Source organism: Chaetura pelagica, unplaced genomic scaffold, assembly GCF_000747805.2.
Source record: "Chaetura pelagica isolate M959 unplaced genomic scaffold, ChaPel_1.0 scaffold1, whole genome shotgun sequence".
NCBI classification, from domain to species: domain Eukaryota; kingdom Metazoa; phylum Chordata; class Aves; order Apodiformes; family Apodidae; genus Chaetura; species Chaetura pelagica.
The window spans coordinates 1,228,530-1,243,678 of record NW_009951948.1 but is presented as its reverse complement, the minus strand read 5'-3'; the positions used below and the strand labels follow the sequence as shown (position 1 = coordinate 1,243,678).

At 41.6% G+C, this 15,149-nt stretch overlaps 1 protein-coding gene across 1 annotated transcript in view; it reads left to right on the top strand.

The window, feature by feature from the left end:
* Nucleotides 1-15,149, top strand: part of MTSS1 (metastasis suppressor 1) — a 108,027-nt gene that overhangs the window by 69,700 nt on the left and 23,178 nt on the right. Inside the window, exons 3-5 of the mRNA XM_009997577.1 lie at nucleotides 5,156-5,240; nucleotides 6,476-6,567; nucleotides 8,309-8,383. Of these exons, the coding sequence (XP_009995879.1) occupies nucleotides 5,156-5,240; nucleotides 6,476-6,567; nucleotides 8,309-8,383 (252 nt within the window). The remainder of the gene's footprint in view (nucleotides 1-5,155; nucleotides 5,241-6,475; nucleotides 6,568-8,308; nucleotides 8,384-15,149) is intronic.

The following is a 15,149-nucleotide window of genomic DNA, read 5'->3' as shown; positions in this document are numbered from 1 at the left end:
AAGAGTGAAGTAGCTGGCACATTTGGACTCTGCCCTTGAAGATAAAGATGAGCTCGTTAATAAGTTGGAGCCTTAAAGGCACTTCCTGAAAGACAGTCATCTTCTGAACCTTCTGGGGTTGCTCAACAGTGAAGTGAGAGGAGGAAGATAAGAAGTGGGTTGTTTGGAGTGTACGGAGGCCATGCAGTTGTACAGCTGCACATTTCATCAAATAATAATTTCCTTTATTTACAAACATAATGACTCCAGTAAAACAATTGAGTCTCTTTCCTACAGTCTCTGTCATGTCTCTGCAATGTTGAATGACAAGCAAGCATCAAAAGAAAATAATTTGCTTGTTTATAGTAGCCTCATTGCAGCGTTGTGGTCGTTTGATTATCTTATTATGAAAAAGGTTTTTGGTCTTTTACAGGCTTAGGCAGGAATAGAGAGAAGCAGGGAAGGTGAGAGTGAAAGCACATTTTGCCTTGCAGAGTTGCCTTTTACTTATCAGAAATAAGGCTGATGTTATCACCTACTTGCTAGTCAAATTTGACAGGAGCATTTTGTTAAGCCACTTTCTCTGAGTGGGAATTCTGATGAACACAGCTCTCGTCTCCGGTTTCAAAGTATTACTTTACACTGTTCCCAAGCATTGTTTGCCTTAATGGATGAATTATGACAGTATGTCAGAGAAGCAGATAATTCACAGCCTCATTTTATAAACTGAGAGCCCAAGGCACTGTTGTTTAACTTGCATAGCTGCAGAGCTGTGAATGGTGCCCAGGTCAGCCACCCAGTCTTAGTTTGATGAAAAGTTTGCTAATGTGGCCTGAGTATTTCTCTTCATGAAATTACAGCTACTGAAGAATGTCATGACATTTTGCCAGGGACCTGCTTGCAAGTCAAGGGGAGATGGGTAGTGCTTTTGGCAGACTCCTGATGTACTTCTATTCCAGATGCTCTTTTTGCCACTAAGTTTGTGTGTTGATAGCACTGAAAAAGGAGTTATCTCCACTTGATCTGCCTGCCTGGCAGATCTGTCCTTAAGTAATTGAACAGTTGGTCACCTATTGAGCTGGTCTTTTTGAAAAGATAAATTAGAAATTAATTTTGAGGCCAAAGCAGGTTTTATATGACTGTGCCATAAACTGCTTACCAGCTTTTGAGACCTGCATAGCCAGTATCAGGGCTCTCACACATGTTCATCTTGCTTGTAAGGTCCATCTCTGTTTGCAGAGTATGCACTTTGGCCACCTGCTTCTTTGAATAAACTAGTACTGTAATATCACCATATTTTATACAAAGCACATGCCACTTTTGCTCACTAAGGCTTCTGAGATTGGGTAAAAGAAGCAAATCCAAACTACTGTCCCTGGTTATGTTGGGATATTTTCACACACCACTACAGTGGTACAAAATGGTTCCTTTCTGCCAGTTTGTGTACCCAGCTGATCCCAGCTCTTTGGTAACAGCAGCATCAGTGCAGTCCTGCTGGTCAGAACTGGCCTTCACAGGAGACTGCTGGCAGTAGAGATAGACCCTTTGCAGCACATGTGTTCCTGGAAGGACAGCTGATTGCATAAGTAATGGCCATGGTGCTCCAACTCAATAAATCAGGGGGTGGTGAGAGGCCTGCATTTAATTTCTTTTGCCTTCTCAGGAAGTATTTTGATTCTTCACAGATAATATAGTTGGGAACAGGGAGGTAAAGCTCTGTTTAACGCCATTGCAGTTGAAGTACATACAAATACATTGAAGACAAGTGGTGGGATTCAGGGGTGGGAGGGGTGGGCTGGTACTGTCCTTCCTTCAGTCTAATGGCTGATTTTTAACAAGAGATTGCTGAGGCATCCCCAAAACACAAATTGTCTTGGCATATCCATGGAGGTGATCCTTTCCAAAATGCTGCTGCTGCTGTTTTGGCATTCAGAAGCTCTGCAGGAGGTGTATCCATACCTCCCTGGGCTGTCTCACCTGGGTGGATATGTAGGGATGCTAGGACACGGTTCTTGCCTCTGCTAATTAAAAAGCCCCTTGTCTCTTAGGTTCTCACTCCCACATTTAATTAGACACCAGTAATATTAGCTTTTAAACAGGAATTGGAAATGCAAGTGACCTTATTGTAGTAACATGCACTGAGTGGAGATGAGTTCCCCTTTCCTGGGGCAGAAGCTGGTGGCACAAAGCCACATCCCAGTGCCCCCAGCTTCCTATCCCCTCGGTGCAGCACGTGGCCGTGAGCTGCTGGGTGCATGGAGAGATGGCAGCTGGCTGCAAATGAGAGGGCTTTGAAGAATAAAAATGAAGCTTGCTCCTTTCTGCATCCATCAGTCTTGGAAACATGGCAGCAGGAGGCTGTGGGGAACTCTTTAAATGGTCCTACAGCAAGTGGAGCAGGGAGGGCAGCTGGAGAGGCTGTGTAGGGGATGTGTGCCTGCTGTGCTGTGTTGGTGTTTTGCAGTACTGTGGAAATCTCATTTCCAAGGCAGTTAAACCTTGTTTATTCTGAATTCAGTTTATTGTAATGTTTTGTAATTGTAAGTATATTTTTGATTGTAGCAAGTTATTTGCAGAGGAACAGGAACCTTGTGCCGCTTTGGAGCAATTGTCTTCCCCAGTGCTCCATTTTTAGGCAGGTTGAGTTTATAATTTTAGGTGCTGTTTGGGAAGGATTTATGCTCTTTAGGGAGGGCTGAGCAGCACCTTCCTCAGCAAATGGTTGGCAAGTGCCACTGTTTCTGGAGTTCAGATTGCCTCACAGACCCTCACCAGTGCTGCCTCCCTGCACACCTCAGCACTGGATATTAAAATAGAGCTTCATCAGCCCTGGCCTGCTCCCTGCAGCTCTCCTCAGGTCCGTGCTGACCAAGCTGAGGTGCTGGCTCAGCCCCCCAAACTTTCCACCCATACCTCTCATTCCCCTTCCCATACAGGCTCCTAAACCCATTTTATGCAACACCTTGTTTCCAGAAGGGCCACAAAAAACTTCTCAAAACCTTTTTTTTTTTTTTTTCCTCTTTGATTTGCTAGAACAGTCTTTATTCACAGCATAAAATGAACACCTCATACTCCCATGCTCTTGTAAACAGTTATGAATAACATAGTTTTAAAAGGTGGGAAAAACCAGTAAGGTTTCTCATCCCCAACCAGTTGGGTTTGTTTGTTTATTTGTTTGTTTTTCTGCAGAATAACCTTTTTATTCCAGGCTTTATTTATTTTGTTGTGTTTTTCTTTTCAAACAAACACAACTACCAATGTATAGACCTAACTTTGTATAGCTGTTTTCTTGACCTTGCCCATCCATCTGTACTATGTGTTGAGGGGATATCTTTATACTTCGGTTATTGGAGTTTTAGTTAAAATGCTGTTACCTTGCAACTTAATAGTAACTGACCCGTTTCCTAGTCTGCAAAACAGATAGTGTCTTATTTCCTATTTATTGTTCTGAAACAACTCCCTTTTTTCATGTAATAGGCTTAGCAAAGCAATGTCACTTCACCACTGACAGTCCTAGTGTTCCTGTATTTCGATGATTTTTCAAGCTGAATAACCTCCCTTTTGCTTAAACCCCATTGGGAATTGCTCTGCCTATGGCTGTGAAGTTTTTGGTTCATTTCTCCATCTCTGCCATTGGCGTTGTGCCACGTTAGGCTCTGAGTTACTATTATTTGGCAGTGGCTCCAAAGAAAAATGCCAGTGTTTTGGGACTGAAATCCACTTTTTTTTTTTTTCATTGTGGACATTGCCCTCTTCCTCTGGTTGCTTTCTCCCCATTACACTTTTCCCCATCTTCTATATTGCTTTCCAAGTCACCAGAGTTGATCATAGCTTGTGCAAGTGCAGCATCTCCAGAGTGATGGGTCCAGGTCCAGGCTGGAGTCCATATGCCTTTCCCAGCTGCCCATATGCAGCAAGGCTGCAGCTCTTCAGTGTTACCAAATATTATTATTTCAAAAACTCCTTATGAAAACTTGAGTAATTGGGCAAGTGACAAAGGACTTTCTGTTTATCTTTTTGAACAATGGAAAATACCAAATAGCCACAATTCATTCCAGTTATTTAGTGCCTTTGTTCCAGAGCCATTTCGTGGGCACAGGATTTAATTCTGCAGGAACGCAGGAAGATGGTGACTTGTTTCTATGCTTAAAAAATATATATACAGAAAAATTTTAAAATGTTAAAGTTTCTTTACTAGGAAAAATGTTTTTCACTTGCCCAATACCAAAGCCTTAAAGCCTAAGGAAGATTTTCTACTGTGTATCACAAGTCTGAAGTTATTTTAATAATCAGATGAGACTTTTAAATAGATGCTGATATCTTTGCTTTTCCAGAGAATCCTGCAGTTTGGAAAAGCGTTTCACAAAGGTTCTCGTTTGTACCCTGACAATAGTAGGTTTGGCTTGCAAGTAAGAACTAAGCAAATATCAGAATGAACACTAACCAAAACACAATTATATTGGCATCTAAGAGGCTGATCAAAGTGGGTCGTGCCGATTAAAGCGGGAAATGGCGGAATGTGCGCTTTGAAAAGGGAAAAACCTTGGGGGAGGAACATGTGCAAATTATTCTTGCTGTTCTGCAGTTGTCAGAAGCTGAGCTGCGTGAGGGTAAAGAGCAAATAGTGCCACCTCCTGGCAATGTGATGAAAATATGTGCATGTGCTCCGAGCTGGCAGGTACGGGTGGTACCCTGGTCACAGTGTTAGTGATGTACGGGACAATGTGGAGCATCGGTTACATGTTCTGGAGGAGCAAAAGCCTTTTAAGGCCTTGAGTCTAAAGAATCTAGATGTTAGCAAAGTAGATAGGAATTAGGAAATAATCTGTCTGTGGATGCCTACTTGTTTGCCTGCTTTGCTTCTTCTTTTTTGACATCTCAAGCCCTTTTAACTCTTCTGCCATGGAGTTAGGCCTCATGGCACATCAGGATGCTGAGAAGAACTGTGTTCTAGTCATGTTTAACTGTTCCATTCTGATTTCTGAATGTACAAGAATTAATTTCTTCCCAAGGTCATAGATATCCCTGAGGTCTGCCTGGTTACTAGCCTAGTTGGTTCTACAGTTACTATGAATCTGTTTTACAGTTGCTCTAGAAAACTTGTCACCTGCTTCTGGTTGACATGTCTACACCACAGACAGGAATCTCATCACCTTCCTCATGTTTTGTTTTTCAGGTGGTACCAGAGAGATTGGGTCTGCTCTCACCAGGATGTGTATGAGGCACAGAAGTATAGAGTCCAAACTCCGTCAGTTCTCAAGGTGAGTGGTTCTGTACCTGGCCCGGAGCTTGAGGTTTGTCTTTCATTTGCTGCTAGGGAAGCACCTAAAGCTCTTCATCAACACTGGCTTTTCAGGTGATCTCTGACCATGTCTCTGAGAACAGCTGTTGTTTTCTGCTCCACAGCACGCTAAGTGTTATGAACATGCAAGGTTTCACTACATGTTCTGGGGACTCTTGTTACCTCAAATCCCTCTAAATGCTGCAAATTCCCACTGTTGGTTCCTGTTGCTCCCTGCTGAGCAGGCAGCCACTGACGTGACTGACCTGTCTTTGTTTCTGGACTTTAAGGTTTGTCACAAAATTTTAAAGCAGGAATGAGTGTTTTGCTTCTTCCTCAGCTTATTGCAGAGCCCAAATAGCTTGCATCCAATAAAGAAACTTTTCAGCAATCAAGTATGGAAAAAGCAAATTCTCTCATCCCTTTTTGCAGTTAGACTGTAGAGTTAATGGGAGAGGATCAACTCATGGGCAAGTTGGGCTAGACATGAACAGCCTACTTCTGTAGTAATTTGTACATCTACCTTTTTTAACCAGACCTAAAAGTTTTACTGGACCTGAGGTGAATCAAAAGTATACTACTCTGATTTGCCCGATGATCTAAGATTATTTTTTCCCTTTAAAAATAAAGATATTTATGAAATTGGCTCTGTGGAGACAACACTAGTCTCTAGTTAGCCCAGAGTTAGCTGCTTAAGTGATTCAATCCCAATCTTATCAGTTAGTGGAGCATTACTAGTGCTGTATCATAGACTCCACTGGTGAGAGGTGAGGAACAGGGGTGGGCAGGATGTTGTTTGCTTGTACAACTGCTCTGTCCTCATGCTTATATACATGTGGTATTTAAGTTTGTCATCTTAATGACTGCATGAACCTTTCTGGTCTCTGAGTATCCATTTAAACTGCTCTTTGTAGGATCTAGCTGTTTACATTGGCTCTGTTTCTGGTCACTCCTCTGGTTCACACTCTGTCCCTTACTGTCCTGAACTTCTGCACAGTGATTCTGGTTATCTTGTGGTGTGGACTTTGTTTGGATCCAGGCCTTTCTTTTGCTTTCTCCGTCTTAAGCATTTTCATGTTCTGGTATTTACATTGTGACACTGGTAGCTGTCGCTGCAAAAAGTAAAAATACTCCAATATTGACCTTGGCTCTCTACATAAGAATAGGGGCATCTGCAGGATTTGATTGCTCTTTGTGTTTTTTCAACAAAATTAGTGCTTTAATTGACTGTCTGATAAACCCACTTCAAGAACAGATGGAAGAGTGGAAGAAAGTGGCCAATCAACTGGATAAAGACCATGCAAAAGGTAGTTACAGAGGAAGAATTCTTTAATAGGAGTAAGATTGTAATATCAGCTTTTCTTCCTCTTTTCATGTTTGTACTGGGGAACTGAATGACGTGCTTAAATATGTATAGTAACTTTTCTCTTCTAAAAATTGTGCTGCTAGCAAATTTTTAACCCATTGCTTATACATTTTGAAGGTTTAGTTTGCAGGACCCCAAGGGATGGGTTGTTTTTCTAGATGGGTAAGCAGTGACTAGTTTTAACTCTGTTAGCCCATTCTCACTGTATGATCTCCAGTAGTGCTGAGGAGTGGGGATGCAGCAGCTATCCCTGCAAAGCCCCGGGGTGAAGTTAAAAGGTAACTGTAAGACCATGTTATGTTTCAGACATAACATCCTCCAGAGAATGCACAGCCCTGGAAAACATTCATCATTGTTATTTTATATCTGATGCGATACAGAAATGTGCACCTGGGGAATGGGAAGGCTGTGTGGTTGGACGTAGGATGCTCAGAGCCCCAGTGCTGATCCAGCTCCAGAGGTTTTCCTGGGGGAATGAGCAGGAGGCAGCAAAATCTTGTACATCAAGAGCATGTTGGATTTGCTAAACTTGTACTGGGGATGATGGCCCTCTAGCATGGGGGCTGAAAGCAGGTTGCAGTTCACTACTGGCCCTTGAAAAGTAAAGACTTTTGCTATGTCTGAAAGAAGCAGCATCACCATAATTTATTTGGGGGGGGAGGGGTGAGAACTGATGGGAAGGAGCATGCTTGGCCTCCCAAAGAGGATTTGCTTCTTGCCCCAGTATTACTGTGGTTAAATAGAAGAAGCTAAATCAGCAGCTCTTAACAATTCCCACTGTGTGCTGTGGAGAGTGTTAAACAGGTAGTGAGCAGGAGGGAGGAATCACCTGGGTTCCTGAAGGTGACCCTGGCAGTGACCTCAGTGGCAGTGAGATTTAGGGTTTAGTGGGTAGACTTGGGCCTTGGGTGTACAGTTGGCCCTGATATAGTTCCTGTGCCTGCCACCAGCCTGCTTCTGTTTTTCCATCTATAGAAGAATAATAACATTGATCTCCTTTGTTAAAGTGTATGTGCACATGTATATGTACATACATGCATACGTGCCTTTATATATATATATTATTTTTTTTTAAAGTACCAATTTTCATATCTGGTACCTTTAGTGTGCCTGGACTAGAGGTGGAATATTTTGGTTTGGGATTTTAATTCTCCAAGGATTTGCAGCTCATCTGAAAATGAGGACAACTGCATTGTGCTCCACTTCATCAGAAAGAGCTAGCAATGTGACCCTTCCTTGGGCAAAGTTTTACCACCCTCTCTGGCTGCCTGACTCTCATGATGGAGAGGGATCACAGGGTTTTCTTTGCCTTGCCATTTCTGGATACTTTGTTTTTGAACACAGATGTTTTGAGAAACCTGTAATCTCTGTTTTCCATTCCTGAGAGGGGATGAGTCTCTGAAATGAAAAGCATTCTAATTTTGTACTGTGTTCTTAGTTGTTATTTCTGTAAAGGCTTTGTTTATTTGGGAAAGATTTTGGTATATGAATGTGCTCACACTCTAAAATGTTATATTAAGCCAAACATATAGGCAATACAAAATGTGAGTTTCAAGCTCCTTTGATTAATAGTAGCTGTCCTCTTAAAATTCATAGCCTAATGTTTTTTAACAGCCTTTTCTGTGTAAAACTTTCATTTTAACACTGAGTGTGGTAATAATAGAGCCTGTGTGTTTCTTCAGAATACAAAAAAGCCCGCCAAGAGATAAAAAAGAAATCATCTGACACACTGAAGCTACAGAAGAAAGCAAAGAAAGGTAACTTGCTCCATACTTGTACTGTTAAAAGCCTTTTCTGCAATGCTCATTGACAAAGATTGAACAGCGATAGTACTTTCTATTGTAAGAATCTTGTCCCCTCTAATGTATTCCTGGTATGTACTTGAACACCAGGGTAAATTACCATGTGTCATTTAAATCATATTCTGAACCTGCTGTCTAATGTTCTTACACAAAAGCCTTAAAACTGTTTGTACAAAGTCAATCATGTATAAAATAGAGCTCTTTCTCCTAACTTATTCCTGTTAGAAAGGTTGACATTGTAACATGACTTGTGCAGATACCTGTAAAGTTTTCTAGAATCTTTTGGAATAATACAAAAAATCCATTATGCAAATGTGCTGTAACTATTAACATTTCTCACTGTTCTCCCTTTCCATCACCTTTCTTCTTTTTTTTTTTTTTTTTAACAGCCTGTAATCTCCTAAACCTTACATTATTCCTCAGAGTGTGAGAAGGTGGCATGGGTTGTTGTCAGGGGGAGGGCACCTGGCAACCATAGAAAACTAAAGATGAGTAAGAAGAGAAAGGGAGTTCTCCACAAAGGCAATCTGTCTTTTTCAGCAGCTGAATCTCATGCTTCTGTTGCTCTCCCACCATCATCTTGTCACAGGAGTTTCATCATCATGTTAATGGAAACGTGCATCGCTGATAGCTGCAGCCTTGCCAGCACTGAGGGTTTTACTTGGCCAAGTGCTAACCCCACCAGGCTCTGGGAAAATGATAAGGAACTTGTACAGAAGCAGACTTTATGGTTCCCTATTCTGCACTGGGCTCTTCCCAGCTGGGTAGGAAGTGTGCTTTGAGCAGCTCTCGGCCTGCATGTTGCAACTTGTGCTTCCCCTCCTGCCCAAAAACTCAGAGCCCAGGGACAAGCAAAATAAGCACTGGGGCAGCAAGTTTCTCAAACTTTATACATTGTGTGTTATCCAGAGTAGGTGAGCTGTTTCTAGCTGTCCTTCCTAATAGGTGAGTCAATAATAATGCTGGCAAAAAGCCACATGACTGGAAAACTGCTCTTTAATTTTAGCTGACTTTAGATGAGGGGTGAGGGAGGGAGAGATAGAAGGTAGCAGGAGGAAGCTCGTAGGCTCTGTGTCTCTATCCATATAAAAGTTTACTGTTCTAAAACACAATGGTCAAATTTAGGAGGACAGGAGTTTTTGTGATAGGATTTTATTTTTGGGTGATGTGTAAACATGTTTCTTATTTTGTGTGATGAATTTTGTCTGACTTCAGATTGACAGCTTTGGAGATTCTGTGCTGTTCCCTCTGTTTCTTTTCCTTTCTTCCCCCATTTTCTGGTCTCATCACTTCCTGTGCCCACGTGATACACACAACCCCTCAATGCGACATAGGTAAGAGCTGAGAAAAGCACATCTGTGACCTGGGAAGAAGGAACCATTTTTTTAACCTGTTTCTGTGAATTAGCAGCTATCTGGCTCCATCTCCCTTTTCACAGAATCACAGAATGTTAGGGGTTGGAAGGGACCTTGAAAGATCATCTAGTCCAACCCCCCTGCCAGAGCAGGGTCACCCAGACCACATCACACAGGAATGTGTCCAGGTGGGTTTTGAATGTCTCCAGAGAAGGAGACTCCACAACCTCTCTGGGCAGCCTGTTCCAGGGCTCTGTCACTCTCATAGTAAAGAAGCTTTTTCTGATGTTTACATGGAACCTCCTCTGTTCCAATTTGCACCCATTCCCCCTTGTCCTATCACTGGACATCACTGAAAAAAGCCTGGCTCTGTCTTCCAGACACTCACCCTTAACATATTTATAAGCATTGATGAGGTCGCACCTCAGTCTCCTCCAAGCTCAAGAGACCCAGCTCCCTCAGCCTTTCCTCATCAGGGAGATGTTCCACTCCCTTAATCATCTCTGTAGCTCTGTGCTGGACTCTTTCAAGGAGTTCCCTGTCCTTCTTGGACTGAGGGGCCCAGAACTGGACACAATATTCCAGATATTTTATTGCTTCTGGGTATTGAATAAATCAATCTGCAGTCTTGGAGGAAGAGACAGCATTTTCTGTGTGGTGGGAAGAGGAGGGAGAAGCACTTAAAGCCTTCTGAAAAAAACCTGCTCTCATACTGTAGATGCCACTGTAGGTTTCTGTCAGCAGTGGTTAAACCAAGTGGACTTTCTCCTTGAATTTTCTGGGTTCCTGTCTCCCTACCCAAACGTGTGCCACATCTAGTGATGAGGGTCAGCACACTGGTGTCTCATCCTCCCTCAGGATTAAACATCTTTGAGCAGGGAGTGGAACAGGCCTCATTTTGTTCTGATTTTTATAGCAGCCATGCTATGATTGAAGATTTTTCTTTTTGTGGTAATGTCATTCCCTTGATTAATTTTACTGTTGTGACATGCTTTTGCAGTCTTCTGCTGTATTTTTGTGCTGTGTCCCTCAGAAATGTTATCATAGACGTGGTGTTTGGGTCCAGAGCACAAAGCCAGTGGGACTGAGGTGGGGTTAAAGCTGGTCACAGAGGAACACATACGGGAAAGGTGCAAGCAATGAAGGCTCACAGGCAGCCAGTGCAGGGGAAAGAAGGAGCTGCAGTACGTTTGAGAAGCTGAGACCTACTCTCACAGCCCCTGGGGAGGAGAGGTGCAGTGAGGTGCTGTGGCTCATACAGATGTGAGAATGAATGCCCAAAATTGCTGTTTCTGTGGGTTCCCAGCATGAGTGGGTGGGAGTTGGGAGGAAGTTCACCCTGTCTTCTTACAAGTTATCTGCAGTGCTTAAATACAGAAGAAAAAAAACCAACAAGATTTTTTTTCCACCTCCCCTCTTTGCCTTTTTGATCCCTACCTGAAAGGAGCAAAGCATTGGTCTGACTGGAATGTGAAACGTTGTTATGAAAACATTTTTGCATGTACCCACCTTGATGGATCTGTTTCATGTGCTACATGGTGTGAAGTATGTTGCTCTTGCTGTTACTGAGGGATTAAAAAGATCAAGAGAGGGTTTACCTATAAAATGATGGAACTGCACAAGTGATTCTGTGTTAGGTCACAAATGAGGTCTGAACTACAGGAAGGGAAACTTCTGGGTGAAACTCTCCTGGCAGGCACGTGACTGAGTGCATGAATGTCTTACTGTGTCTTAACTCTTGTTTTCCTGTTGCTCAGACTTACTTTTTTTGTTCTGTTCTTCCTCAAGCAGGACCTGTCCCTTTGATTTTTCTGTAAAGTTACTGACTCACCTATGGGAACTCTAAAACAAGCAATTCATTCCCTTCCTAGCTCTTGTAAGAATATTTTTGAACTAACCTTATGATCATCTGTGGGCAAGTGAGATTTTTGCTGAATTCTGGATTTGCTTAAATACTGTGCATGCTACTAAAAATATCCTTCAAGCTTTTTCTGTTGTGACTGGATGGGAAAGTGGTTTTCTCTTGCTTTGGGCAGCTTCAGATCTAGGAACTCATATCTAACCCTCTACTTTTCTCATTCACATCATGGCAATGGTGTCTTCTCTCCCTGCTACGTTGGGCTGCAGAGGCTCCCTCTCGTAGCCAACAGCTGCAGCATGGATAGCACTTGGTCCTTGCCTGCATCCCAAGGAAGTTTGGGAGAAAGGGCCATGGGCTGCGTGGCTTGTCCTGGCAGGAGCTCTGCAGGTCAGGCACCCCACCTTAGCACTAAGGGGCTGAATACTTTGGGGTGTTTGCCTGTCCTCTGGCTTGTGCATGGTCTGTTTGTCCTAGTTCCATGTGGCCAAGTTGAAAGTTCAGGCTGGGCATTTGAAATAATTTATTAGAAATTATGTTTGCAGAGTAGGTGTGTTAATTGCAATGAAGTGATGGGAAAAACACCAAACTTTCCAAACAAAAAAAGTTGTTAGGGTTCATTTGGAAGTTTGCTAGGATGTATCTGGTAAAATGACAGGTCTGTGTGTAAATGAAGGTCTTGCATTTCAAAAGACCTTACAGGAATAATTTTCATTGGTTTTGTTGTCTTTAACTATAAAAAAAATAAAAATCCATATGAAATCTAAATACATGTAGTCTGAATAAGATCCTGGTGCACCTCCCAGATCCATGCAGTCCCTGAAGGTGTCATTGTGATCTTAAAGGTACATCCTTTTCCTAACACCTGTGTTCCCAAGAGGAGCAGACCAGCAGGACAATTGACCGGCATAGAAACTAAGGTCTTGTCTGAACAGATAAAGCTACGTCCTGCATGGAGCTTCATACATCTAAATTGCTCTTTGTTTTCAGACAAACATTGGGCATCAGAAGTCAGCCCAGCTAGCCTGAGTCAGCAGAATAATTATGCATATATTTAAAATAAATGCCATGTTTAGGTTTCTGTTGAGTCAAAGCCTCCTAAGTGGATCCATAGCTGCTAGAAGCTGTTGATGCTATATTGAATTCAGAGGAGGGACAGCAGCTGTGGCTCTTCATGTAACCATTTGGGAAGTTAATAAGATGCATGGTTCTTAGTTTAAAACAAAAACAACAAACAAACGCAAAACAAGTGACCAACTTAAAATATAACTGAATGTATATCTAAAATCTGGGGTGCGTGTTGGCCTTATTTTCTATATTTCAGCTTGGCTATTAATTATCAGCTAGACAGGTTTCCTTTCTGCCTGTAACGTGACTGGAAGGTTTCATTTTCAGGTTCTTTGTGTGACACTGTGTATGAACTTTGAAGAAAATGTTTAAATCCAAGAAGATTTATGAAAAGGAGTTATATGTAACACTACCAGTAATTTAACATGTGTTAAAAATGTGTGAAAATTCAGCTTTATCTCTAAGCCATTTGTAGAAGTTTCTGCAGAGTGCCCTGAACATTTCAGTGCAGTATTTTGTGTCCCATCAATACTGAGTGTCTGAACTCAGCACCTCAGCTTTTGAGAATGCAGCAGGTTTGGACAGCATTGTTACTTTGAATGAAATTGAGAGAGTAAAACATTATTGTTCATTTACTGTAATACTTCCAAAATTGTTTCTTCTACTCCTCCTCATTAGCAAAGATTACTTATTTGTGTTATAGATGCAGCTGGTTTTCTGTTACACTTTGGCCTTTGAAACTGTAATGTTGTTACACTCCTCTCAAGGATGATTGCTCAAACACTGTGACTCTTCACTGAAAAACATCAAGTTCTTCAACATAATTATAACTGTATAGTTAGTTTCAAAGCAAATGCTGACCTTCTTATTCAAGTACTTTGCACTCTTTCTGTACTTGGTGCTTGTCCTGTCTGGAGGGGCAGGCTGGGGAGACAGGATCCCTGGCCCAGACCATTTCTCCACCAGGAGGTCTTTATTCCTCTAAATTGATCAAGTGTAGCATGATGACTGAAGTGAGAACCAGGACTCACTGTGGAGTGAATATGATACAGCTCAGAAGAAGGGAAGCTAACAGGCAAATTATCCCTGTCTGTTGCAGGGAAAAAATCCTGTGTAGATGTGGAGTCTGTGGGATTTATTTTGTGTTTTGGTTTGTGTTGGTTTCTTTTCCTTTATTTTACTTTTATTTTTTTACCCTTGAAATCTTATAATGTAAGCTCCACTTCATAAAAATTTAGTGATGACTTGTTGCAAGGTCAGTGACTGGGGATATTTCTTTGATTTCTTTTCATTTCTTGAGTTCTGAATGCCTCTTGATAGTTTCCCTCTTTTTTACAGCAAGTCAGGTTTATTGCAAAACTTTATATATAAAGTTTTTTAATTAAAAGATGTATCATGTTTAATCTTTTTGATGTTCTTCCACATTGCATCAGCAATTAGTTTTTCATTTAATTAACAATCTATTAATGTAATTGCAGTAGAGAACATCAAAAAGTGCTGTGGTTACTAACACAGCACCCGCCTGGAGTTTTGCAAGTTTTGAGTTCCCTCTTCCCTGCAAGGGATGAGCTTTGTGCCACTTCATCAGCTTGACTAGAGTTTGGTGGCTGTCTGTGTTGTGCACTTTCTATCAAGCACAGGTTAACATGTTCTTACCTAGGAACCTGCAAGCTAAACAAAGTTCCTAAACTGGTTTAAGTCTTAAAACAAAACTGTATGGTAAATAACCAGGAGTTTAATTTGCAACAGCTCATCAGGAAGCAAAGCTAATGCATTTGTCTTTATCAGCAACGAAGAACTCAAAATAGGCTAGTCCAAACTGCTCACTCTCTTGTCTTGGCACTGATGATGATGTCTAAACCCCAGGAATGTTGGTATACCAGTTTGACTTTTTTTATTTTCCTTTCTGTGTCAATTTTGTGTCCTGCAATTTCTCACCATGCGCACCTGCCTGACAGCTGAGGCTCTGGGTAAGTCTGTGCCATGCTGTAACCCTGGTGGCTGGTTTATTGTAGCCCTTGCTGTGGCCTCTTTATGGTGTCTGGTCTCCACTAACTGCCTAGACTTTAATTTCTGATTATACTAAAATATCACCTAATCTTAATGAACAAACTATCTTCTAATTTATTTTCTTTTGGCATCTAATTGGACCACTGTAAAAGAAGAAAATCTGTATTGTAGATAAACCTCTGGTTTATTTTAGAAAGGGATTAACATGAACTGATAAATCATGTCACAGTTGGGAGAGAAGTTAAATGGAATAGTCATGTCATTGAGGTGATGTTCAAATAATTGAATATCTTCTTGTAATATGACTTTTAAAGTCTAGAGCTTCAAGTCCTTAGTGTTGTTCCTTGTAAACCTGTGATCCAAGTCCCCCTTTTCTCCGAAAATCGCATGCACCTCTCTTAACCAATGGATGAGAAATCACTATATTTAA